The sequence below is a fragment of the Podarcis erhardii genome (assembly GCF_964252035.2).
Source record: "Podarcis erhardii genome assembly, chromosome: 2".
Classification (NCBI taxonomy): domain Eukaryota; kingdom Metazoa; phylum Chordata; class Lepidosauria; order Squamata; family Lacertidae; genus Podarcis; species Podarcis erhardii.
In genome coordinates, this window is record NC_138498.1 from 59,357,109 (window position 1) to 59,383,343 (window position 26,235).

General features: G+C 39.9%; 1 protein-coding gene across 2 annotated transcripts in view; it reads left to right on the forward strand.

The window, feature by feature from the left end:
• Positions 1-22,810, forward strand: part of SEC24A (SEC24 homolog A, COPII coat complex component) — a 34,186-nt gene extending 11,376 nt beyond the window's left edge. For both annotated transcript variants that reach the window (XM_081851165.1, XM_081851164.1), the window contains exons 4-23: positions 1,227-1,304; positions 2,590-2,741; positions 3,271-3,443; positions 3,845-3,947; positions 5,419-5,545; positions 5,829-5,938; positions 7,933-8,045; positions 8,841-8,959; positions 9,848-9,903; positions 11,275-11,481; positions 11,692-11,812; positions 12,147-12,305; positions 13,781-13,954; positions 14,489-14,599; positions 14,950-15,125; positions 15,650-15,787; positions 16,526-16,630; positions 16,779-16,871; positions 18,196-18,299; positions 19,677-22,810. In XM_081851165.1, the coding sequence (XP_081707291.1) occupies positions 1,227-1,304; positions 2,590-2,741; positions 3,271-3,443; positions 3,845-3,947; positions 5,419-5,545; positions 5,829-5,938; positions 7,933-8,045; positions 8,841-8,959; positions 9,848-9,903; positions 11,275-11,481; positions 11,692-11,812; positions 12,147-12,305; positions 13,781-13,954; positions 14,489-14,599; positions 14,950-15,125; positions 15,650-15,787; positions 16,526-16,630; positions 16,779-16,871; positions 18,196-18,299; positions 19,677-19,791 (2,534 nt within the window). In that variant the 3' untranslated portion in view covers positions 19,792-22,810. The remainder of the gene's footprint in view (positions 1-1,226; positions 1,305-2,589; positions 2,742-3,270; positions 3,444-3,844; positions 3,948-5,418; positions 5,546-5,828; positions 5,939-7,932; positions 8,046-8,840; positions 8,960-9,847; positions 9,904-11,274; positions 11,482-11,691; positions 11,813-12,146; positions 12,306-13,780; positions 13,955-14,488; positions 14,600-14,949; positions 15,126-15,649; positions 15,788-16,525; positions 16,631-16,778; positions 16,872-18,195; positions 18,300-19,676) is intronic.
• Positions 22,811-26,235: the final 3,425 nt, after the last annotated feature.

Below are 26,235 nucleotides of genomic sequence, written 5' to 3' on the forward strand. Positions count from 1 at the left end.
AAGCTCTTAAAGGCAAGTGTATTGATCCAGAGGTGTGTAGGGGATGGGTGGGATTAAAGATGGCATTAAAAATCTAAAAGTACTGTATAGTCTTAGCAATTCAATTAGAACATAAATTAGCTTTCCTCAACCTCGTGCCCTCCAGATGTTGTTAAACTACAGCTCCTCTAATCCCTTACTATTGGTCATGTTGGCTGGGATTGATGGGCGTTATAGTTCAACAACCTCTGGAGTGACCATTGACAACAGCAGTCAGGGGACCCTCCCACATGGCATGGGAGGAAGGAATCAGCAGAAATCAGGGTTGGGTATCTCTACTTTTAATGTTGTCCATAGCCTTGCCCTACCCTCTTTCAGCTCTTGTTATATCTTGAATGTTATAACTTGGATGTTGTTGCTTATGTATTAAAATATTATTATATGGAAGGAAATCTATGCAAGATTCTGAAATCCTAAATGGTTACTAGGGAGTAAGCCCTATTGAGTTACCATGCATAGGATTGCATTGATTTATCGTAAACTTGAGGTGGCAGTCTTTATCCATTCATAACTTCCAATTCACTCTTATTTTTCTAAAATAAGAAATATTCATCTGGTTCAAGTCTAATCAAAGGAATCTGGAGGGAAGAACAGGCCACCTTTGTTTTCAAAATAGGCCAGAATAATGAAATCCTGGCTGCAAGTATCTTTGAATACTCTTAAGCAGCTTTGCTTTTCAAATAGTTATCCCTTAGGATCTGACTTAAACTCAGGGTGTTATTTTATGTGCCAAAAAGCTTATGCCTTACTGGATTTATAGGACTACTGTTAACCTTACTTCTGCAGTACTGTACGACAGAGGCCATGGGGTAGCCACCAATTTTATCAGGCTGTGTATTTCTATATTTACATGTTTCTGTACCAGAAAGTGCATTTAGAAAGAGTCTGTTAAAGGTGACTTCTACACATCCCTTCTCTCATCATTCATGTAAGCATGCTGCAGAAAGGTAGCCTGATGAATTGTGGATATTGTACTGTTTGAATGGGTAGAATTGTCATGTAGGGTGACTGAAGAATTATTTTCCAGACTGAGAAAAAGCTGTACATAATGGGGGTTATTTAACCTTAACAACATTTAACCTTTGCATATCATCCAGAATTGTTTTTAGTGGTAAATGACCAACAAGCAAGAACTACACAAGTACCAGATTTAAGCATTTGCTTTTAACAGATGCCTTTCTTGGCAGGTGATCCTGCATCCACTGCCAGTGATGGATTGTTGGTCCAGAACAATTATGATACAATAGAAGGAGGAGGCTTCTTGGGTAAGACATACTTTCTTCAATTTATCAGCCATCACATTTCTACTTCATGACAGCAGCTTCCTGCCTCTTCCATTGCTTAAATGTAAATATATGGAGAGTTAACTGTTTCAAACATTCTGAACCTAAACACATGGGCCTGTTTAATATCCATGCAATGGTGTGACAGGTAAGACTTTGGGTGAAAAAATGTATAAGCCTTCTGGTGCAAGAGACTGAAGTCTGTAATAGTTTGGCCTCTGCTCTTTAGCCATGCCTATTTTTTAATGAACACTGTGCTGCTTTTGTTTGGAATTGTTTTACTTGTTTTTATAATGGTAGAAACCACTGGGCTTGTTGGATTATATTGTAATCTGCCTTGGGATCTTATGGTGAAGGGCAGTAAGAAATATTATGAATACATTTTTATTTTCCAGAGCTAAAAAGTGAACATAACATATGTAGATTATACATTGTATAAAGCTAAGCCCACTTTAAGTTGAATGACTTCCTTTTAATTTTAATAACCTTTAATTATTTAACAGGTAAGATTAATATTCCTGAAAGTATTAAGTCACTCACTGAACTCATGCTATATTGGGCAAGTTGATAAAGGGGGAAATTGCAAATTACAGTTAAGACCTCCTAGTGCTGCTTGAGGACATAATTGGTCAAACACAAAGCATGAAGACAAACAGGCAAATGGAATCAGTTGACACTTGTAGAACTACAGTCATTAAGCTGCTGTTGGCCAATCAGGAGCTGAAACATGTTTCCTTTTCCTGATTGGCTAATTAATGAAAACCCTCTGGCCATATACAGTATTCCTAAATTAAGACTAGCAAGTTAGAAATGGAAATACTTCAGTTCTGTTTAATGTTAGATTGTAATGATATTGTTGCTGCTGTATGATCTATCCAAGTGCATGCTGCAATGCAAGCCTTAGGTCTTCTTTAAACCACATATCCTGCAGAGTTGTTCACTCAGAAAGTGTTTTTACTTCAATCACAGCAGTGTATGGATTGTATTGATTATTGGGAGCTTGTGGCCCTCCAGATGTTGCTGGACTGGGGGGTATCTCATCCTTGACCATTGGCCATACTGACTGGAACTGGCGGGAGTTGTAGTCCAGCAAAATCTGGACTCACAGTCGCAGGTTCCTCATTACTGAGCTAGAGTTTTAAAGAACGTGTAAAGTGGTGTGCATATTGGTTGCTATATAGAAAAAAATATGAAGAGAGTTCCACCTTGTTACGACTGGAATGTTAGTGTTATTGCTTGCATTTTAATGAGTACATTCTTCTTTTAGCAACTGCACATCCCCCTTCTGCTCCTCAGAATCTTAAAACAAACAGACATGTTGGGAGTGCTTATCCCACCTTGCCACCAGGCTACCAGAATGCATCTCCATCTGCAGGACCAAGAATGCAGTATCCAGGTGGATCACCACAGTTTCCTCAAGTAAATCTTTAAAATCTTACTAAAATGTTAACTATGTAAGTTGTCTTGGGAGTTCATTGAGCTGTCTTGAGCACTATTTGTTGGGGGGGGGGGACACAGAATAAAAAATTAACTAATAAATACATTTACATAAAGACATTGCTGACTTTGAAAGTCAGCCTTCTTTATTCCAGAGAGCTTTAGTGAGTCCAGTATCTATACCAATTGAGAATTCTGGGTACATTATTTTTCCACCAGTCTTTTCTGCATTCCTTTCTAATAATCAACAATCAAGCATTGTTGCTTGATATTGTAAAAGAATATTGTCTGAAATATGTGTTCCAAAATTTATTTAAAGTACAAAGAGATCAGATGAGGCTTTTTATGTCCAGTTTGGCTCTTAGTTCAAACAGCATTTTAGGCAAGATCAACTTCTACTTAAATGCTCTAGTGCAAGTGGTCTGCAAACATAGCATTCTTCCATCCAGTTGATATGAATGAATTTTAAAGGTGATTCAAACGGCTAACCTTGCAATTCTGTTTTCATTAGCCTGGCCTGGGAGCAAATTCCTTAGCTGCATCTATGGGTGGACTGAGCCTTCAACCAGAAGGATTAAGACCTATTAATCTTCTTCAAGACAGAAATATTCTCCCTGCAACCCCTTTGCAAGCACCTATTCCGAACTTGCACGAAGATATCCAGAAGGTCAACTGTAATCCAGAGTAAGGCCAATTTAAAAATTATTTATTTTGAGGGTTGGGGGAAGGAAGACTCTTCACTTTCATATGTCCTGAAGGTGTGTCTGTCTTCTGTTGGGAGCTTAAGTCGATAGCTGGCATGTAGCCTGTGATTGCTTTTCAAGTAGGATTAATAGTAAACAGAAGAACACTTCTGTAGATACCCTCTTCAGAGTGTGTCCCTGTAGTTTTCACCTGGGGTATTATAAACTATATTTAGATTTTGCATTTGTTGGTGGTTGTCACACCGCATAAAACTGAATCTGAGCTTATTGCTTGACTGAAACTTTACATAAGAGAGGGTCATAAGGAAAACTATCTGTCCTGATCAGGAAGGGGTGATGCATGCAATTAATAGTGACTTTCACCGTTTGTCCCTCATGTAGGTTATTCCGATGTACCTTGACTAACATTCCTCAAACTCAGGCCTTACTGAACAAAGCCAAACTTCCTTTGGGGCTCCTGCTTCATCCTTTCAAAGACCTATCGGTATGATACATTATGTAAAACTCTGAGTGCTGGGGAGTTGGCTTTCAGAAGAAAGCATTCAAATAATCCTCCAAACAATATTTGGAGGATGGAGTGTGAGCACATGCATTCCCCCCACATCCCATTTCTTCTGTAGGGCTTGAATCAAATGGTGTGGCCAGTACCTACAAATCGGGATTGCAAACCAGGATAGATCCTTTTACGCAATATCACCCAAAGCGACAGTTGAGTGGTTTGGGTGGCACTGCAGCTTGTGGTTTGGTTCAATACAGAAAGTAAGGAATTAGACCCTATGTACAAGGGAAGGAAGAGTGTGGTCAAAATTCCCCAAACCATTGTTTTAGAAGATCATATGACTGCAGCCAGTATAAACAGTTTTGTTAGCCTTGCCCTAGAAAAATAACATTTCCTGCAAGATGACATTTCAGAGCCCCACTTGAAAGGAGCTTTGTTAATGGAGAACTTCCCATTCTTCAACATCTTATCTATACCCTTGTGGTAGTAACTTTGTGCATCATTCAGTACTGAAGCCTTCAAAAGCCGTATCGTGTTAGGTTTATTCTTAACAGATATTTCAGTTGCTAATCTTTAAATCAAAGAGTGCATTCAAAATCTGCCTTTCCCTGATTTTTAACGTGCTGTGAATAGGTTGCTGTTTGCAAATAGGTAGAGGGTTTCTAGGCTGGGGAATAACTACTTGATCCTAGTGGGAAATGATTGTGGCATCGGTTGTTATCATTGTAGACAGCCACTCTACCCTGTTTTATTATAATGGGTTTACTTTTTATGTAAATGTACATTTGAATGTGACCTTACAGGATTAAGTTTAATACTCCAGTTTAAGAATATGCTGGTAAGGGGACTAGTGGCCTCAACTAAACAACACTTCCTGATAAAAGTTATTTAGAAGCAATTTTGATTGTATCCTGCAAAGTCATTGCACCAGTGGAACAACATCCTCTTGCAATGGAATTTCCCTTCCCTCTCCTCCTCCTACAACTGCCCCAGTTTGCTCTGGGGTTTTTCAAACCCTCTGCAGCAGTTGATGGGGGGTAAGGAAGGAGAGGGAAAGGAAGTTTTGTGGGACAAGCTAAGTTGTACCATTAGGAACAACCCTAGTAGTCCTTCTGCTTCCATTTTACTGCAGCAATAAAATTTGTGCATTGTCACTTAAGATAATCTTTTGCTTGTAAAACTGGTGATTTAACATAATATGGTGGTCTTGCAAAACCATTTCCCACCACAGAGCATGATTCATGTATGTCTCAGTGTCAAATAAAACACTGGGCCGCAGTTAAAATAATTATTGTTATCACACATGTGGAAACCCACCTTCAGCTGACAGAGACGCTAGTGCTTAGACCATTGTACCATATCTGTTTACATCTGGGCCAGAGGTAGGCACCCAAATTACTCAAGGTGGCTAGTGCATTCCCAACACATGACTTACAAAAGCATTCCTCTTTTGCAGCAATTGCCTGTGGTAACCTCCAGTACAATTGTGAGGTGTCGTAGCTGTAGGACATACATCAATCCTTTTGTCAGCTTTCTTGACCAAAGGAGATGGAAGTGCAATTTATGTTACAGAGTGAATGATGGTGAGTTTTCTTTGTCAAATGAGCATAAATCCACTAAAAGCATCAACTGTATTGATATCAGATACCTGCTGTATGTTAATATGCTACCTGATTCCAGTGGGACATAATTGTATCAATTGCTAGCTCTTTCAAGGGTTTAGTGCTTGAGGATGTAACATGTTAGGGGGATAAATTTTATGGGATAACCCCTGGGAATGCTAGGTGTACGACTATATCTAGAATATTCAATCCCTAGAATGCTTGTATCTTGTAGTAAAGCACTATATTTTTCCCCCTCTTGCAGTTCCTGAAGAATTTATGTACAATCCTGTGACAAGAGTTTATGGAGAACCTCATAAAAGACCTGAAGTTCAAAATGCCACAATTGAGTTTATGGCTCCTTCTGAATATATGGTGAGGTCCTTTACCCAAGCTAGCTGCCTGCTATAATAACCCAATAAAAAACAGCTTCTGTTCAGTAGAAGACCTTATTCCCTTCCCTGTCATTTACCTGCAAAGCAGGGCTTTCAAAGTGACTACCCCTGTTCTGTGGAATAGCATCCTTGTTAAGGTACAACAGGTGTCCACTATCTGTACTTTGGGAGTCAACTGAAGACATTTTTGATATGACAGCCTTTTCCAGATGGATGAAAAGGCGACTGCCTTGGGTTTAAAAACAAATCAAGGGAACACCTGTCTTCAAGGGGTAGGTAAAGGTAAAGGGACCCCTGACCATTAGGTCCAGTCGTGACCGACTCTGGGGTTGCGACGCTCATCTCGCTTTATTGGCCAAGGGAGCTGGGGTACAGCTTCCAGGTCATGTGGCCAGCATGACTGAGCTACTTCTGGCGAACCAGAGCAGCACACAGAAACACCGTTTACCTTCCCGCTGGAGCGGTACCTATTTATCTACTTGCACTTTGACGTGCTTTCAAACTGCTAGGTTGGCAGGAGCAAGGACCGAGCAACAGGAGCTCACCCCGTCATGGGGATTCGAACCACCGACATTCTGATTGGCAAGTCCTAGGCTCTGTAGTTTAATCCACAGCACCATCCGCATCCCTTAAGGGGTGGGTGGGGGTTGTATTTTTTTATTTTTAAAAATAGCTGTTTTGCATGTAAATGATCTGGCAAAACATGTAAAATGCAATTTATAAATAATAAAAATACAAAAGTAAATCAAGGTAAGTGTACTGCTTTAGGAAAAAGTTGCTATCTTAATATAGTTCTCATTTTGATTATATTGCACTGTATTAGTCTAGGAGAAATGGCTGTGATCCTCCCAGTGCCAAGCATAAGCATAAGTGCTTATGTTTTCAGTAATGAGGGACTACCCATTTTTGTTTGACTATAGCATTCACACCATGTTGAATGCTATTCCCTGGTGGTGTCCTTGCCATCAGGAACGGCTCCCCCCATCCGTGTGTGTGTGCAGAAGGGAGCACAGATAAGCCCTGGAGAACGTGCAGCACACCAAATCTATCCCATGGATGCTGCCCACTGAATACAGCTTTTTTTGTAAAATTACAAGCCTATTGCCTATAAATGCAATAGACTGGTTGTATTTACTCTGTTAAACTTCCATAATAGAATTGTGACCCATAAGTGTATCTGGCTTGGTTATCAGGCATAGCCTTTCTCTGCCTTAATATGACACCAAGAAAAAGAATGAAAATCCTCTCAAATAAAGATGTTAATTTTTAGTAGAGAAAACACCCAAGACACCCCAACATTACATATTTTAAAATGCTTCCAGACCACCCTTCAGCAATTGAGATAACAGGGTGTCATACAAAGACAAAATAAAGCAAATTCATTATAATGCAGTGAAGGATAAAACAACAAATTTGTACATAAAAACAATGGCAAGCAGAACAGGTTGGATACTAATCAACTTTAAAACTTCAAAAAGCCTCGGTAAATGTGTATTGACTCTGACATTCCAGAGATCTGGTACCACAACAGGGAAGGCTCTATCCCTCATTGTCACATAATGAACTTAACCCAGCGATGAGTTAGGAAGACAAGCCATGTGTATTGTGCCTTCCAAGGAAAAGATGATCCATAATATATTTTCTTGAAAGAACAACTGCTTGTTGTTCCTTGAGACTAGCCTCAGAATTTCAAAACATATTTGAAACCTTGGACATGATTGGGACAGGACATGGGATAATGAGTATTCCAAATGTGTGAGAAATTTGGTTTCCTCTCCCACATTCCATTCCTGGCATGTATATTTCAAGTGATGGATGAAAACACACAATGCCTGGTTGTTCTCAGTTTGTTCCCCCCCCCCAGCAAAAACCTACCTTTTCCAATTGTGCTTCTAATTTTAATTTAAAATCAACTAGGAGTAGTGTTGTGACAAGGTTTAGAAATTTAAACTAAGGTAACTGTTTGTTTTTCAGCTACGTCCACCTCAGCCTCCTGTGTACCTTTTTGTGTTTGATGTGTCACATAATGCAATAGAAACAGGATACTTGAACACTGTATGCAAGACCGTGTTGGACAATCTAGATTTGTAAGTCCTGCACATCTTTTCACTCTGTCCATATAGTTTTTAATGTTCATGTCATTGTCATGTTTGGTCCAATCCTTTCATGTGCCAAACCTGGAAAAAAATCAATTGATGTTCTTTCAAGCTGCCATTTTCATAATATGCACCCTACGCACTTACTGTGAATTTCAGGTACCAAATTTGTATTCATCACCGAAACAATTTACATTCTCAAGCTCATTGTATTGAAACTCCCAATTTGCTGCACTGTATTTCTTTTCATTAAAGCAACTAAAGGACTTTAGTTTCTTGTGGTACTGTACTGGATTTCAAAAGAATATATTCAAGAATCACATTCACGCAAATAACGAATGCAGGTACTTTGTAGAGGCATTCTGATTAGGAACATTGTGCTTTTGTATTGTTTTTTTCAGTAAACAAATGTAAATATATTGGTGTAACAGATGAAATCTTTATAGAACCTACAGTGCATTTGAGATATGCTTGAAATAACCCTAACCTAGATCCAACCCATTCCAGATTTTTTCTTCTTGCAAGGTTATTTTTCCTTAACATGGAGCATTGCATGGTGATATGTTTTTGTTACCTTAATAAAATCAGCATAAGGTTTTAATCTACTACATTGAATGCTGCCACCCTGAATGACATTTTGATAGCTGTTTGCAAGAAAAATGAAGCATTAACCAAAGGGTAATGCATTACAAACATTTATTCCCACAGAAAATACATCTATCTGACATGAATGTGCACTTAGGGCCTTATTAAACATGATACCAAGTTTCTATGTTTAATTTTCAGACTTCCAGGAAACACTAGAACAAAAATAGGCTTTATAACATTTGACAGCACAATCCATTTCTATAGCCTTCAGGAAGGTCTCTCTCAGCCCCAGATGTTGATAGTTTCAGATATTGAAGGTAAGTAGAAATAATCTGTAGCATTAGATTTATGAAGTATGCTTTTATGAAGTATGCTTTGTGATTCCTAGAATCAGAACTGGTGTAGTAGACTTGCCGCTGTAGAGGTGCAGGAAGGCTGCTCATTCACTTGGTTTCTCAGATATTACAGCCCCTTTCAAAAGAAAGGGCAACTTTATTGACTCTCTCCTGTCATTTGTCTACCCCAATAAAGGGAAAATTGAGGCACTGCTGCTTCCTGAAAAGGCTGCCTGAGTCAGCACATGGGACATCCTTGTGCCATTGCCACCTCAGAAGCTGCCTTTTTCAGTATGGGTCAAACCACCTTTTTGACAAGAATGGGATGGAGCACCTCACTTGCCACTCTCAAGGCTTTTGCATCTTCATTTTTATCCATTTCTGTGTTCTTTAAACAACTTTTTACCTGGGCTTTCTAATTGTTGGGGTCATTCATTCCTCTTGGAAGGGACATCAAAGTTGTTGGTCTTGCCTTTGACTGGAGAATGGGTTAACTGTTTCCTGCTGACATACAAGAATGGAACTTGGCAGTAAAACCAACTTTTCATTTTCTTGCAGAGGTGCCATTGTGTGTGTGAGTGGGTGGGTGGGTGTGTAGGAAAATTGCTAAAGCAGCTAAACCAACCAGTTCTTCTAAAGCATTTTGCTCAGTGGACAGTCTAAAGATGTCCAGTTGCATACCATATCCTTGACTGAAGTGTCTGTTGCTGTGAAAGAATCTGTTATCTCCTTCCCACCTGCCTGGACTATTATGAAGAGAATGCTTTACAAGCACTTAATGCATTTCGTAGATGTGGGGAATATTTAAGAATACTTCTTAAAGTCAAACCGATTCAGAGAGCTTTCATCGCATTTTTGTTTTTCTTGCAGAAGTGTTTATTCCAATGCCGGAAAACCTACTAGTAAACTTAAATGAAAGTAAAGAGGTAAGAGTAATACTATGAAGTCATTATGCAAGTATATGTTTAAAACAGATGTCATTTAACTCTGTCCTTTTGATCATTTCCCCCTAGCCCATATAAGGCTATGAGCTAAAGTTTTTTGCCCACTCTAGTTGATTGGTTGCGCAAATATGTACAGTGCAAAGTTCTTTGCCAACTGACTAGGCGACATCTCTTCTGAGAACAGAATAAATGATAAAACCGCTAATCTGAATTTGAGGGAGTGGGGGGGGGAGCTGACTTCTGAAACTTTAACAGTTATACTTGAACATGTTCAATTTGAAATCCTTTTAAATCAGTGGTGTCCAATCTTTATATTCAAAGTAATGTTTTTTAAAAAATATTTCCTTTATGCTTCATGTGTATTTGGTATAGATTCCCTCTTTCTAGAAGAAACCAAATATGGTATAAACAGGTGCTTCCCAAATTATCAAATCATTTGGTATTAGTGTTTCCCAAAATATCCAAGTCTTCAGTTTTATTAGATTATGCTGCCATATACAGTGGTACCTCGGGTTAAGTACTTAATTCGTTCCAGAGGTCCATTCTTAACCTGAAACTGTTCTTAACCTGAAGCAGCACTTTAGCTAATGGGGCCTCCTGCTGCTGCCACACCACCAGAGCATGATTTCTGTTCTCATTCTGAAGGAAAGTTCTTAACTCGAGGTACTATTTCTGGGTTAGTGGAGTCTGTAACCTGAAGCGGATGTAACCCAAGGTATCACTGTAGTCTGAAGCAAAGCAAAGTTCCATGTGTGCTTGCATGTGAATAGGTAGGATATAATGCATATTACTGGAGTTGCAAGGCTGTTTTAAAGCACAGATACTTTGTAATACTAATCAAGAGGACTTTAAATCCTTATTGAAGTGTTTCTATATGAGATTCCACTTCAGGAATTTAGCATTACTTTTAAGCTCATACCCTTGGTGAACACGCTATAGGCACAATAACTAAGGTCTCTCCCCCCCCCCCCCCGCAAAAAAAGAATCCCAAATTCTGTTTATCCAAGTGCCCACCTGTGTTGCAGATATTGAAGCTTCTTTTAGTCTATCTTGAAATTATATTCAGGGAGGCGAGGATGGCAGTGGGCTGGAGTTTGGGACCACATTTTTGGACAAGTATGTGAAAGATAGAAAGAACAGTTCATTGAATTTGTGGGGTTATGTCTGATTTTGAAAGAATGTGTATCTTGGAAGGGGTTGGGTGGGTTGGGAATCTTCAGAGACCAGTTGCTATAAAATGGCAAGGCTTACTATTTGCTAACAAAATGTCTTTTATGAATGCTTCTAATGAAATTTTGAATTCTATGGGAGACATGTCTTTTGAATATTCTAATGCTCTTATTTCCCCCCCAGCTAATTCAAGATTTATTGAAAACTTTGCCTCAAATGTTTACTAACTCCCTGGAAACTCAGAGTGCTCTGGGACCTGCACTACAGGCTGCCTTTAAATTGATGTCCCCCACTGGTGGTCGGATTTCTGTCTTCCAGACACAACTTCCAACTGTAGGAGTGGGTGCTCTCAAACCTCGGGAAGAGCCTAACCAAAAAGCTGCTGCAAAGGTTAGCAAAAGCTGCTTTCTATGTATTCTTTAAGTAACCCTCAATTTAACTTGTCTTATTGGCTGCAACTGCATCCCTCAAAACACCGTTTTGAACCCATGCCCAGTCTCTTTTACGGATAAGTTGAGCTACTGCTTCAGTCCACGCGGGTTTATGGAGAACAGCAGAAATGTGTATTTTGAAGTTCTATCATTTTTACTTTTTCACCAGGATATCCATCTTACACCATCTACTGACTTCTATAAAAAGTTGGCCTTGGACTGTTCTGGACAGCAGGTTGCAGTTGACCTGTTCCTCCTTAGCGGGCAGTACTCTGACTTGGCTTCATTAGGTGAGTAAGGTATTTTCACATTTGTGTGAAAAGGAAAAGAAATCAGCATGATAGTTTTAACAATATGTTTTAAATAGTAAAAACTGAATCTTAATGCTGGGTTCCAGTTGGAGTATAGAAAGTTAAATTTTAATACAATAAGCTGAATGCGCACAAGTTAAATGTGCATAAGTTGTGGGCTTACTGTAACATTTCTACAATATTTTAAAATACCCTGGCACATACTTTCTCCCAATACTGTTAGTGCATCTCCCAATACTATCAATGTTAGATTGTATTTATTGTGTTGACTGTAGTTTGTTCCTTCAATTTATCCTTGGATTTTTATTTTTAGGTTGTATATCGAGGTATTCAGCTGGTAGTGTCTATTACTATCAATCTTACCATCAACAACACAATCCTCTTCTGGTGGAGAAACTACAAAAAGAGCTGAAACGATACTTGACTCGGAAGATTGGTTTTGAGGCTGTCATGCGAATAAGGTGTACGAAAGGTCAGACAATTTAATTTGCTAATGTTAAGCAGAGCAGTGCTTCCATAAGTGCCTAAATAAGTAATTGGCAGAAGCGCACATGCAAATATTTAAAAGCTTAGCATCGTGAATTTAGAATATTTAGAACAGTGAACATGCATCTGTGAATGTATTAGATTCTCCCAGTGTGTTGTGATCCAGTAGTCCAGAATACTGGGTGGTTCTTCTTTCTGTCGATGAGTAGGCCAGGCTGTTTCCAAAAAGAAAAGACTTGGGTTAGTTGAATTTGGAGTCAGGAAGCAGTTCCCACATCCCTAGAGCTGGATTTCTGCTTCTTCAGTTTTAATGGATACAGGTCTTTAAATCTTTCCTTATACAAAAAATAGCACTTTTGTCTATTTGTTCTTTACTTTTAAAAATAAATAAAGGTAAAGGGACCCCTGACCATTAGGTCCAGTTGTGACTGACTCTGGGGTTGTGGCGCTCATCTCACTTTATTGGCTGAGGGAGCTGGCATACAGCTTCCGGGTCATGTGGCCAGCATGACTAAGCTGCTTCTGGCGAACCAGAGCAGCGCACGGAAGCGCCGTTTACCTTCCCGCCGGAGCGGTACCTATTTATCTACTTGCACTTTGACGTGCTTTCGAACTGCTAGGTTGGCAGGAGCAGGGACCGAACAACGGGAGCTAAAACAAAATTAAAGAGAGAGAGAATATTCTTGAATTAACTAGCCTTGGGAAAGGTAAATGTTTGTTTGTGTGAGCTTGCCCTGGATTTACCTATAGAGTCTACCAAGTCTTGCTAAAAATAACCTTCAGACAGTTCTGCCAGTGGAAAAAATTGTTAATAAAGTGAGACCATCCCCCGAGTGTTAATCTTTAAATCAAGATCAGGTGAAATAGTAATGGAGTTGCTTCTATGTCTTTTATTTTGAGAGCATTATTTTATTTTCCTTAGTCCCCCTTACAGGACTTGACTGACTCCCTGTGAAAATGCAAGTGGTAATACATGTGTGTAATTATTCCTTAAGGTATTGTGCTACTTATCTGTTTAGTCACTGAGACTGAGACTTTGAGACATTGGCTTGGTCCAAAGTGCCCTCTACATGTGCCAAAATAGCTTCCACATCAGCACAGGAGGATTGTTGCCCTTTGCACTTATGTTAAATATTTCTCTAATAAAGCTTTCCAGCAATGCGAGAGTTTGTAATGGAAATGGGTGCTAGCAGCGTCAGTAGGTCCATGGAATATCACATATGGCCCTTTGGATCTCGGCCATTACCTTATACAAGTTCTCTGAATAGAGGACACCCAGTAAATAGGTGTTTAGTGGCACTGCCTAAGGCTGGTCTGATGCTGGAGAACTGGATAAATTACTGAACTTCAGCAGCTTTCAGACGTGCTTATGACTTTCTTTGCAAGGAGACAATGCAGTCAAAGTGATTGTGCAAGATTTGAGTTGAAATAGTATTCCTGAAACACTTTTCTCTTCCATAGGCCTTTCGATTCATACCTTCCATGGCAACTTCTTTGTACGGTCAACAGATCTGTTGTCTTTACCCAATGTGAACCCTGATGCAGGATATGCCGTACAGATGTCAGTAGAGGAGAATCTCACAGACATGCAGGTTGTCTGCTTTCAGTCAGCTCTCCTCTATACGTCTAGTAAAGGTAAGGATGTCATGGCATCTATTGCCACTAGTAGTATCTGATAAAATATATATACATGCTTGTTGATCTACATTTTTTGTGAAGATAAGATTAATTGGTCTTGAGTCTTCATAGATCTGACTAATTAGCACACACTAGCTTGTTTGTAGTTTTTTCATTACTGCATTAATGAACTCCAGGCCAGAATGCACATTATTAAATAGAACGACTGCTTAGCTGAAGATGGACATTTGTAGTATTTACAGTTCTATGATTCTGTGTTGAGATTCCTGCATTGCAGGGGGTTGGACTAGATGACGCTTGGAGTCCTTTCCAAATCTACAATTCTATGATTTTTCTTCTAAAGTGTCTCTGGTGGAAGTTTGGTTGAAAAACTGCAACCTGTGTTTGACTTATGTGAAGAACTACATTAAGGCAGCGGGGGGGGGGGGAACTATTAATTATAATGTTGGGCTACATCTGTGAAAGTTTCTGAAGCATCACCTGGACACATTTGTTAGATGCAGCTCTGATGTTATGGATTTCCCTGTACAGGTGAAAGGAGGATTCGTGTTCACACTTTGTGCTTACCAGTTGTTAGCCAGCTGAGTGATGTTTATTTGGGAGCTGACGTGCAAGCAATTACCGGGCTGCTAGCCAATATGGGTAAGTGCTTTGGTTGTTTTTTGAAAGTAAGGTATTTGTAGTTTTGAATAATAATGTCTGAACAATTATTATTTTATTACCACCATATTGCTCTTGAGATACTGAAGGTGGTGGTGAATGTTTTTGGCATTCTGCTATAGCTGTGTGAGTTCAAGTGGCTGGAACAATGACTCACTGTGTGAAGGGCTGACATTCTGCCATCTCTGGTTTGCATTCTTCCTAGCTTTTTGTTTGTGTGTGTGAGAGAGAGAGAGAGAGAGAGAGGGAGAGTCTTAAGCAACTGTAGAACCATAGATCATCAAGAACGCCTAACTTAGTAGCCAAAATCAGTATGTACTTTTTTTCTTTAGCTGTTGACCGGTCAGTTACTGCTAGCCTGAGTGATGCTCGAGATGCACTGGTGAATGCTGTAATAGATTCTCTGTCTGCGTACCGGTCCTCTGTCCTAACCATTCAGCAGCCTGGACTCATGGCTCCAATTTCATTACGTCTCTTCCCATTGTATGTGCTGGCTCTCTTAAAGCAGGTAAGGACAAAAGTAAATTTGAAAACATAATATCCAGGATATGAAGGTCCCGAGATGTGCACCAAAATACATGGAAACACTGGCTTTTACCATTTCCTCTGTCCACTGCAGCTCCAGTGGTTTTTCAGTGTTCCATTTTGGCTTCCCTGAAACTTTACAAGTTGTGGTTAAAGCTTTTTGACAGCAGGTTATGATAGGAAGTTGTTCCTCAAGTCCTGGTGTGTGAGGAGAAACTGGCCCTCTGGATTTAGACTAATGAATCCTTCCTTCTAGATTGATTAGTGTTTGTTGCTGTTGCACTTTCAAATTTATTAACTGTATTAAAATCAGACTTTTTCAAACAACATGAATTTTATACAAACAAATAAGCAGAACACAGATAGATCTTGGTGTGTTGCCCTCTGAGATGTCCTTTCATCTTCCTCTCTTACATTATTACCAAATGGGATATAAATTGTATGCTATGCTGTGTATGTTTACTTCCTGAGAAATGGATGTGGTAATGATGCTACTTTTATTCACAGAAAGCATTCCAAACCGGGACAAACATACGTTTAGATGATCGCATCTTTACCATGTGTCAAGTGAAGAACCAACCTTTAGTGTACCTCATGCTTATGATGCATCCTAATTTATACCGAATTGACAATCTCACAGACGAGGTATGATCATTTTCCTCTAAATTGTGCCTGTAAACACTACCTCTTAGGCCTCGATAAGGTTTTGCCATGATTAAGGTTAATCATAGGTAAAGGTAAAGGGACCCCTGACCATTAGGTCTAGTCGTGGACGACTCTGGGGTTGCGCCGCTCATCTTGCTTTATTGGCCGAGGGAGCCGGTGTAAAGCTTCCAGGTCATGTGGCTAGCATGACTAAGCCGCTTCTGGCGAGCCAGAGCAGCACACGGAAACACTGTTTACCTTCCTGCCGGAGCGGTACCTATTTATAATAATAATAATAATAATAATAAATTTTATTTATATCCCGCCCTCCCCAGCCGAAGCCGGGCTCAGGGCGGCTAACAACACTAAAACAGTACAACATTATAAAACATTATAAAAATGGATTAAAATGAATTAAAATCAAAATTATCTACTTGCACTTTGACGTGCTTTTGAACTGCTAGGTTGGCAGGAGCAGGGACCAAGCAACGGGAGCTCACCCTGTCGCAGGGATCCAAACCACCAACCTTCTGATCGACAAGCCCCAGGCTCTGTGGTTTCACCCACAGCGCCAACCTCGTCCTTTAAGGTTAATCATAATGAAGGGTAAAATGCAGTTGCAACATACGGGTCGGTACATTGTGCCTTTTTACATGATAAGGTCTCTATTCCTATTGTTAATCAAGATCTGACCTGTAGCCTCTTCATATCTTACCAATTATATGCATATTTCTTTAGGGAGCACTCAATGTCAATGACAAAACAATACCTCAGCCTCCCATTCTCCAGCTGTCTGTGGAGAAGATAAATAGAGATGGTGCCTACCTTATGGATGCTGGCTCTGTAAGTTACATTCTGCTAATATTCGTATTGTGTGCAAAATGTGGCTCACTCTCTTTGAAGCTTCATAGCTGTCATTTGCCAGAAAGTGTATGAGAGGAGTAAAATGCACAGAGTAATGTTTTCTGGTTATCCATGTCTGTCTTTACAGGTGATGTTTTTGTGGGTTGGAAAGAATTGTGGACAGAACTTTATCAGCCGTGTCCTTGGAGTTCAACACTATGCATCAATACCACACAATATGGTAAGAATGTGCAGGCAACTCCCAACTCGCAAAACTGTGCACAAGGGTGCACAGTGCCGAAAGGGTGCGGGGGCAGAACAGGGTCAGAATGGACTTCTGCACATCCCAGAATGGAACCCCCATGTAATTGAGGATTCCTCTGTAATTCAGAAGAACTTCTGGCTCCTTAGAACTACGTGAAAAAGTTAAGCTACACAATTAAAATTCCTGCTGTGCAAACTGCAGTATTTTTAAGGATTGGCTTACAGGCAGCTCACTTCACCTGTTCTAATTTTTTGATATCCCTCACAAGTGTCTGAATTTACGGGCAGCATTCAGTGAAATAGTTGCACTAGTGCAGAGGGATGTCTTTCCTCTAGGATTCCTCCAGATTGGCTCCAAAGAGTTGAGAAAGCCCCCAGAGCAGATTTAAGGGTTGTGCAGGCAGAGGAGAAGGGGAGATGGTTCCATTGCATGAGGAGAAACCCTTACACTGATAGAATGATCCGCTTAACACAATGTTGAATACACCCTGTATTTCCTTATTTAGGGGAACAAAAATGTTTCCTCAAAGATTTTCCACTATGTAGGCCTGAGGGTGGGGAATCTCCAGACTGTGTGAGCTGCCATCATTTTTAAGGCTGTTTGCAAGTGGATGGTACAGAAATTGCTTGGATAGGGACTTTAGAGGCAAGTCCCTTTGACATTGTCACATGATGTCACAATGGTGTCAGGTGGTTGAGGGATCCACTTCCAGTCCTGAAGGAGACATTTGGGATAGGATCCAATGGAGTGCAAGCTGGTGTGCACTGCAGCATTGCCCTCTCCTCCTGTCCCATGCACCCCAAAACTTGCGCTGGAGAGTTGGAGGAGCTTCCAGAGCGTGGGGGTGGGGAATCCTGTTGCACAAGCAAATTTCTATTGCACATGCAAGTGAACACCATTGAATGCCTCTTTGTTGAAGTATATACCTTGTTCACTACCAATTAGCCAGGAGTTGAAGCTAAAGAACGGTGCAGAGAGTGAATCCTACTGCTGGCTAAATCTAAATCTAATCCTACTGCTGACTAAGTTTCAGAAGGGCTGCTCTTTCACCATGGTTGATTGATAGTGGGTTGCTGACAGACTGCTAATGGCATTTTGCACAACGCTGGTTTACTTGAGCAGCAGTGCCTGAAAAAATGCAGTGGGAACAGTTTTTGCCTCCTTCAAACAAATGAGGGTCACGCATATTCTTGCAGGTATAGGGGGGCCAGTATCAACCTGAATATATCTGAATATAAATAACCTGAGTACTTTAGATATTATTTTTGACTGGCATTCACAGTAGCTCTTTTTGTGACAGACACAACTTCCAGAACTTGATACGGCTGAGTCTTCTAGAATGCTTGCTTTTATCTCTTGGCTGAGGGAGCAAAGGCCCTTCTTTCCTATATTGTATATTTTAAGGTAAGTGGCATTTTTATATGAGAAGACTACATCAGCATCATCAGCATACAGACCTGGTAGCCGTGCAGCTTGCTGCTCACCTGGGGCAAGTAGCAACTGGCTCTCTGCGGACAGCTTAGTTACAAACTTCCTCTGTTGCATGCACCCCGCCTATTAAAGAGAGGAACATTCTTTGCCTGCTTGCTTCTGGCAGAGATAGAGTGAGACCACATTCAATGAAAGTAAAAAGGGGTAGCAACACTGATATTTGGTGGCATATGGGGAGTGTTAAGGGGTGTACAAATGGAGGGATGCTCAGACCCTTAAGTACTTACCTGAAATGGCCATGTTGTGGCATGCATGGAATTCGCACACAAGCCAGTAGTTCCCTTCCATTTCAATAGCAAGAACAGCTACAGGGCTGTCCCAAGTACTGCCATGAATGAAGAAGTATTTGCTTCCTCCTATCCATGTATGTATCAGAGTTTGTGCCCATGCAAACAGCATGAGCATCTTTAATGCTGTAGATTCCCGACATGTTGCATGGCGATTCCTGCCTCCCACCAGTTGGAATAAATGAAGACACAGGACACCGTTATTTTAGGTTAATGGGCAAAAAATGGCCACAACTTTATTGGTTACAGGTAAGAGCGGTATTGGCTTTAGGCATTGGTCCTATCAGACTATCCGGCATGAAACCGGAAAGGGTTAACACCAGCAAGGGGAGGCCCTGAGATGCACATCCCTAGGCACTCCCCGAGGGGTCACCACTCAGGGGCGCACTTTAGGCCCTAGCCTCCATAGGTTTCAGACGAGGCAACGCCCTCTGGAATCCTTTACTGGACTACCCTTAAATATTTGGGGAGGTGATGGCGCTCCTCCCCTCCAACTCATCTGCATAATAATAATACCCCTACCAATGCCTAACCGCCAAACCAAGGACGTTGTGACAATTTGCTACGAGGTAGGCGAAGAAACCAAATGGCCAGTGCCAATTTGCCAAGTGGAAAAATTCCTACCAGGCCCCTTTCGGCGACCAACTGAAGTCCATAGCAAGGTCAGAGGGAAAACCTAGAGGGTGGGTGGGTGGGTGGGAAACCGCAGCTGCTGTGAGGACGAAAAGGGGAGATCCCGGGGCTGTGCCGACCTTAAGTGACCCAGGCCACGCCCCCTGGGGCTGACACGGCCCGAGGATTCCCCAGGTCGCGCGGGCTGAAGACAGCCCCGCGTGGTTGTTGGGGGCGTGAGCCCGCAACTCCACCTCCTACTTATGTCGAAAGTGGTTTTAACAAAACAGATTTTGCTTTTATCAGACAATTCACATTGTAAATATTTTCTAGGAATAAAGCATTAAAAAGTCTTGACGCTCATGAAATTCTGTTTGCTTTTATTTTTAAGGGATGAAAGTCCATGGAAACCAAGTTTCCTGCAAAATATGATAGAAGACAGAACAGAATCTGCATTATCGTACTATGAGTTCCTTTTGCATATTCAGCAGCAAGTGAATAAATGAGCCCCTTTCAAAGGACCGTTCCTGCATACAGAACACTTGTGCTTGTAATGCTCCTATAAAGTTTTTGGCCTGATGCAGTTGATGAGAATCTCACTGTGATTTTCAGAAAGAAAGGAAAAACAAAGCAAATAAAAGGACCACCAAATCTTGTACTTCAAACAATTAAAATCCATTTGAATATGTTGGATGCCTTTTTAATTTGCTGCAGAATGTTTCACTGTAAGTAGCATTATAAAGGCAATATTGAAGAGCTGAACCTTTATACAAGATTTTTTTTGTTCAAAATACTATGTTTCTAACTTTTTGTTTTGGTTTTTCTGCTTTGTTTTGCTGCTATATTTCAAACCTCCCAAGACTGAGTTGCAGGGAAACTATATTGTCTTGATTTATACAATATGTATCACTAATTTTTTAAAAAATACATTTTTAAAGAAGCAATGAAACAATTCGTGGTGAACAAAATATTTAATGAACTTAGTTTCTAGTGCTTTTCAAAATGGATTATGATAAGCAAGGCAGAGTAAACGTGAAGGGATCTGGCTGGATTTAAATGAATATGAAACAATTCATTTAAAAAGCTTTAAGATGCACCAGTATTCTAGTACCTGAAAGAACCATGAACTTGCACTATGTCCATTGAGAATTATAATCACATGGCCTGAATTGGCTACAAAAATGGTGACCATGGATTCTTGTCTTCGATAGTAACATGATGTGTGTAAGTCTTAATTCATTAATTGAAAGTAAATAGGGGAACAGACTGTCCAACCAAAAGTCATGGATTGCATTTGATTAAATATAAAGTCACATTTTTATATTCAGTTAAGATTTTTAATACGAGTGCTTAATGGTGACACTAAGCCATAATCATCACGTTAAAAACAGTGTTGAGTAACTTGTCTAAAATCCAGATGAGCATCTAACATGCTGCCATTTAAAATTGAAAAAATGCAGGGAAGAATTTTTGTGGCTTTAATGGAAAAAGATTTCAGAAATCCCGCTTAATAGGCAAGAATCCCATTTTCTGCATAGTATAAGCAAGAATAATAAACGTTAGTTTTACTCATACCCAGGAAACTACTGTGAAATAAATCATGGCAAACAGCATTAGTGTTTTTATGTAGATTACCATACAAGCAGCCAGCATTGGTATCATCCTTCATCCATGGTAGAACTTCAACTTGTAGCTGTCTTGGATTTCTATTTTCTCTCACACCTCTTCTCCTCTCCCAAGAAAAGTGGATCGGAAATATATTTCCATTGCACTTCTTCCTTGGTGTTCCTTTTGTGGAATGATACTTTGCAGCCATTTTTTCAGACCGTTGCTTTTGTTCAGTTATAGAAGATTAACTGAAATGTCCTCAGTGACGGGCATGGGTAAGCATTACATGCACAAAAAGCCACTAAAGTTCTCTAAAGAACTGTAGTGTTTATAAACCAGCATTTCGAATCGGAATACCAACTCTTATCTACTTCTAACAACATTGTCTGCTAATCTATCCAGTGTGTCAGAGTGGTCTATAAAAGGTTGCTTATAGAATTGTTTACTTTCATGTTACAGGTGGGGGTGAATCTCCCTCTTCAAAAGGGATTAAAATACCTGTTGAAATCTGCAAAAGAGAAGTTCCTTATTGCTGGTGTCATTCTTTTTTTTATAGTAGTAATCCAGTTATGGAGGTTGCTATCAAGAATGATATGCACATTTTCAGCATGTGATCATAATGCAGTGCGTGCTTGTGAGTACTGGAAATCAAAACCTGAATATTATTATTTTGACCATAGTTCCATTGACTCTTCTAAACAAAAGTGTACAAAATATACCAAGAACAATTTGTGCATAGATTGTGTGCTTAGATTATTTTTCTGGCTCAGGCACAGGTACTGTGGATGGATAACAAATGCATCCAGCACCCCTTGGGTGAATAACTGCTCCATATACTGCACGCATAATATTTTGAACAGATAACTGGTGTCACCAGGCTTGATTGCACTCCTCGGGGTGGTGGGAGCCCTTAAATGTAGCACCATGCCCAGCTATCTCCTGTGCACAAAGATACTTTGTTTGAAGAGTGTGTCGTGGAGTGTGTGTATTTCAAACGTGGTTTCACTTCCTGTAAGACAGGATGATAGGCCTTGACTGAACTAGCCTACCTGAGGGAGAAAATGATTTCAAGAATAAATCCCTAATCTCCACCTCTTTAACAAAAATAAAAAGGATGGTGAGCACATTATACTGTCTGGATAGGAATGCTTTTTAGAATGTTCATACTCTTTTTTGCAATATTGAATTTTCTAATTTTCCTCATGATGGACAAAACTACATCTGCTTCAAGTTGTACTCCTTTTTTAATAATAGGGATTGCAGGGCAGACCCATGTGTAAAATTGCCTATGCTATACTTTTACTTACAACTGTCTCTTTTAAGATCTGTCACAACTTAACTAGGCAAGAATGGCCCTGATGCTTCCATCTTAGCATGGCAGTTCACAACAGATGTTCTCTATTTTTCTAGTTTTAAGATTTTTAAACAATTTAGTATGATTGATGGATATGTTAAATTCAGTCAGCATCAAAACCATCCATTTTAATTAGCCTTTACATTTCTGTAATTTCATAATTTGCAATAATGATGAGGTTTATTTTTATTCAAAATTAATTTAAAAGAATATATAATCATACAGAATGTGAAGGGACCATCAAATGTGACATAAAGCTTCTGTCCACCTGTTACAGATTAAATCCTTACATAGTAAATTTGATTTTGTAAAGTAGTGTAAAATATTGTAATATTAATCCTTGTTTTCTGAACTCAGACATTGATATTCGGTGTGAAATTGTAAACCATGCTCTTCTGAAATTGGAGGCAAGGTTTTACTTGTTCCCCTTTTTACAGTTTGTAATTTTCACTGTTTTATTCCTGTATAAAGTCATTTGTAACACATGCAAATGCTTATTTTAGCTGTGCTAATTTATCAAATTTGGCTACTCAATAAAATTAATTGAAAGAGCTCACACAGAACTTCATCAGTCCTTTTTACAAACAGAAGTTGGACGCCACAGGAAACTTGGCAGTGTTAGTGCCATAGCCAGGCTTGAAGCCAGACTGGAATGGATCAAAGGAATCAGTTTCCTACCAAGTACAGTGGTACCTCGGGTTAAGTACTTAATTCGTTCTGGAGGTCCATTCTTAACCTGAAACTGTTCTTAACCTGAGGTACCACTTTAGCTAATGGGGCCTCCCACTGCCACTGCACCACCACCGCACAATTTCTGTTCTCATCCTGAAGCAAAGTGCTTAACCTTGAGGTACTATTTCTGGGTTAGCGGAGTCTAACCTGAAGCGTCTATAAACTGAAGCATCTGTAACCCGAGGTACCATTGTATGCCTGAAGCTGGACTGCCATCACCTTCCTGGCCACCTTACCCCAAAAGGAAATATTCACCATTGTGCAATAGATTAACACTTCTGGGTCCAAGTAGGTTTTCTTGAGGAGATGTGTCACTGCCTCCTCTATGACAGATGGTACTCCTCACTCTCTATTGAAGAATTAATCACTTCCTGAACCCACCTAATCAACTCCCTGAGCTAGCTCTAAGAAGCCATAATCGACAAGGGACAATGAGACCTGTGGTCAGCTACACTTCTCTAAACAGCTTGCCCACACCCTTAGGTTGCAATAAAGTTATCCAGTGCTCCAGATGCCTTAGTTGGACTTAGTGTACCCACGAGGATACTGCCAACCACCCTATTCACAAAAAGTTACAAGTAGAGAGTCATTAGTGCACATAAAGGAGCTTAAAAGCAAATGTCTTCATTATATAACACACACACACACACACACACACACACACACCAGGAAAAACTAAAAGTTTGTTTAGGGGGTGGTATGGGCATTGGCACAACACTTATTTAGAAGGAGGGGAGGAATGAAGGATAAAAAACGAGCAAGTAAAACCGTAATTGCTTCATATGTTGTACAAATGTTAATGCTGCAATCCTATGCTTGCTTGTTTGGATTACAGCCACTGAATATAATGTAAACATGCGTAAGATTTGGGGGTGCATGGATTTTACAAAATCTCAGAAAAGAGCATTTACAATGGCAATGTATATTTCACCAAAACTTTAAAAACAACCAGAAACTATCAGGTATGCACAACCCCCACAAAAGACATGTCATGACATCCTTGGCACCCATTTGTATATTGACTCTATTGCTGTTTTTTGTTTAATTGAAAAACATAGGTTTAATGCAATTTATGAATGTTATCCTCTAGCTGTAAGGATTTCTACATTTAGGAAACAACCAGTCTATAATAGCATAGCAGGATGGGACAGCATTCCTTACTTGTGTAACCATAGAAGTGTGAGTAGAAGACTTGCATGTTTATGCAGAGATTGCTGGTGGGGGTGGTGAGTGCAGCAAAGAAAAACAACCCCTAATTGGTTTTGAGGATCTAGAGAGCAGTGGAAAGAAAGTAGAATGGGAACACATGGAATTAAATGGAAGGTGCCTGAGTATGTCTTTTTGTGTTATCTTTGGAACACATTAACACAATGACACAGTCGCTTTCTCAAATTACTTGACAAGGCTTTAGAACTTCTAAAATCACCCTTCAAGAATTCCAGTAAGAATGGTGCAGTCCCTTTTATATTCAGACAAAAATATGGTGATCTCTAAATCAAAATATTGCAATTACAAAGGTGTGACAAAACAAATTTAAGCCACAGAAGAGGTGGCTAAGTGTGACATGTTTTATTGCAACAGTAGGGTTTTGAAATGGGCACTAATATTTTAATTTTAACTTCTAAGTTATTAGCTGGACCAAATGATCTCACCTGCTAGACTTTTTTTTTTATCCATATGACGACACTGTCTGTAAATGACTTCACTGTTCTAGTTAAGTGTTCCTGTAAATGTGTATGTGCTAGTCTTTTTGTAAGCAGAGGGCATTCATGGTTCTGCCTGAGGAGGGAGAATATGAACCATAGAAAAATATTTCTCCTAACAGTACTAGGAAGACTGATGCTGTAGTAAGTTTATTAGTACAGTGGTACTTCGGTTTACGCACTTAATCTGTTCCAGAAGTCTGTTCTTAAACCGAGGTGCGCTTTCCCTAATGAGGCCTCCCGCTGCTGGTGCCCTTCCACCGTTCGGATTCCATTCTTAGACCGAGGTAAAGTTTGCAAACTGGGACACTACTTCCGGTTTTGCGGAGTTTATAAACTGAATAGTTCGTAAACAGGGCTGTTCTTAAACCGAGGTGCGGCTGTATAGAATTGTAGAGTCGGAAGGGACACAAAGGGTCATTGAGTTCAGCTCCCTGCAATGCAGGAATCACTGCTAAAGAATTCCTGACAGATGGCCACTACATTTGAGGTTTTGGTCTACCACCTTCCCAGGTAGTCTGTTCCACTGTCAAACAGCTCTTGCCATCAGAGGACTTTGTCTATCTGCAAAACAGCTCTTAGGTTTGGAACTCCAAGCAAGATGACAGAAAGCATGGTTTAATTCTAACAGTGTCATTTTTAACACTCCATAGTAAGGAACACTTTATTATATTTTAAGTGCTGGTGTTTATGATTTCACATGTCAAATTCTGGAGGGTCTGCTTTAGATTTTGTTAGGGTTGTGAAAGAGTAAAGAGATTAATGTATATTTTGTAATTTTATGCATGAGAAACATCTTTGTATGCATTGCATAGCTGAGTCAGTTTACACTTTGAGCCTTGGAACAATCTTAGATTTCTTAACTAAATACAGCTCTTCCTGCTTTTATCTTGGACATCCCTGACCCCCAGGCATCCAGGTGTTTTTAGACACTCATGATAGGAGAGGGAGACAAAACCTTGTATGTGTGTACTTGCTGCTCTGTTTAATATATGTTTCCACAAAATACCACAAGCTTCCATGAGAGATGTGATTAGCAGGCATTTTCTCGAAGACCAAATAAAAACGCTAAGAGCTATGAAAACGGGATCTGAATGAGACAAATCCTTAAAATATGGGCAAGTTATCTGTATTTCCTCAGATAAAGGTGCACGTTGCTCAAAATTTCTTAAAAGGGTATATTAGTTTTAAAGGAGCAAAATGGGTGCGTGATAATTTTTCTTTAAAGAAACCAAAAGGCTGTTTAAAAAACGAAAAAAATAAACACTAAAATTTGTGTTTCAATATGAGAAAGGCAAAAGTAAAAATCGATATGCAATAGCTGTTGGCAGTTGTTCGTTCATAAATTGAGATCAGGCTATTCAGCTTGGATGCTGGGCTAATAAATGTTAACTCCAAAAATAAATCCGATTGCGGACTTCTGGTGCTTACTCCCAAGTGCATAGGATTTGCAGACTACATTTCCTCGAGTAACTGTCGTATTTTTCTGTGTCACTCCCCCAAATACATTTGTAGAGTCAGGTTTGAAGATGCCACCATCTCCTGCATTAGGA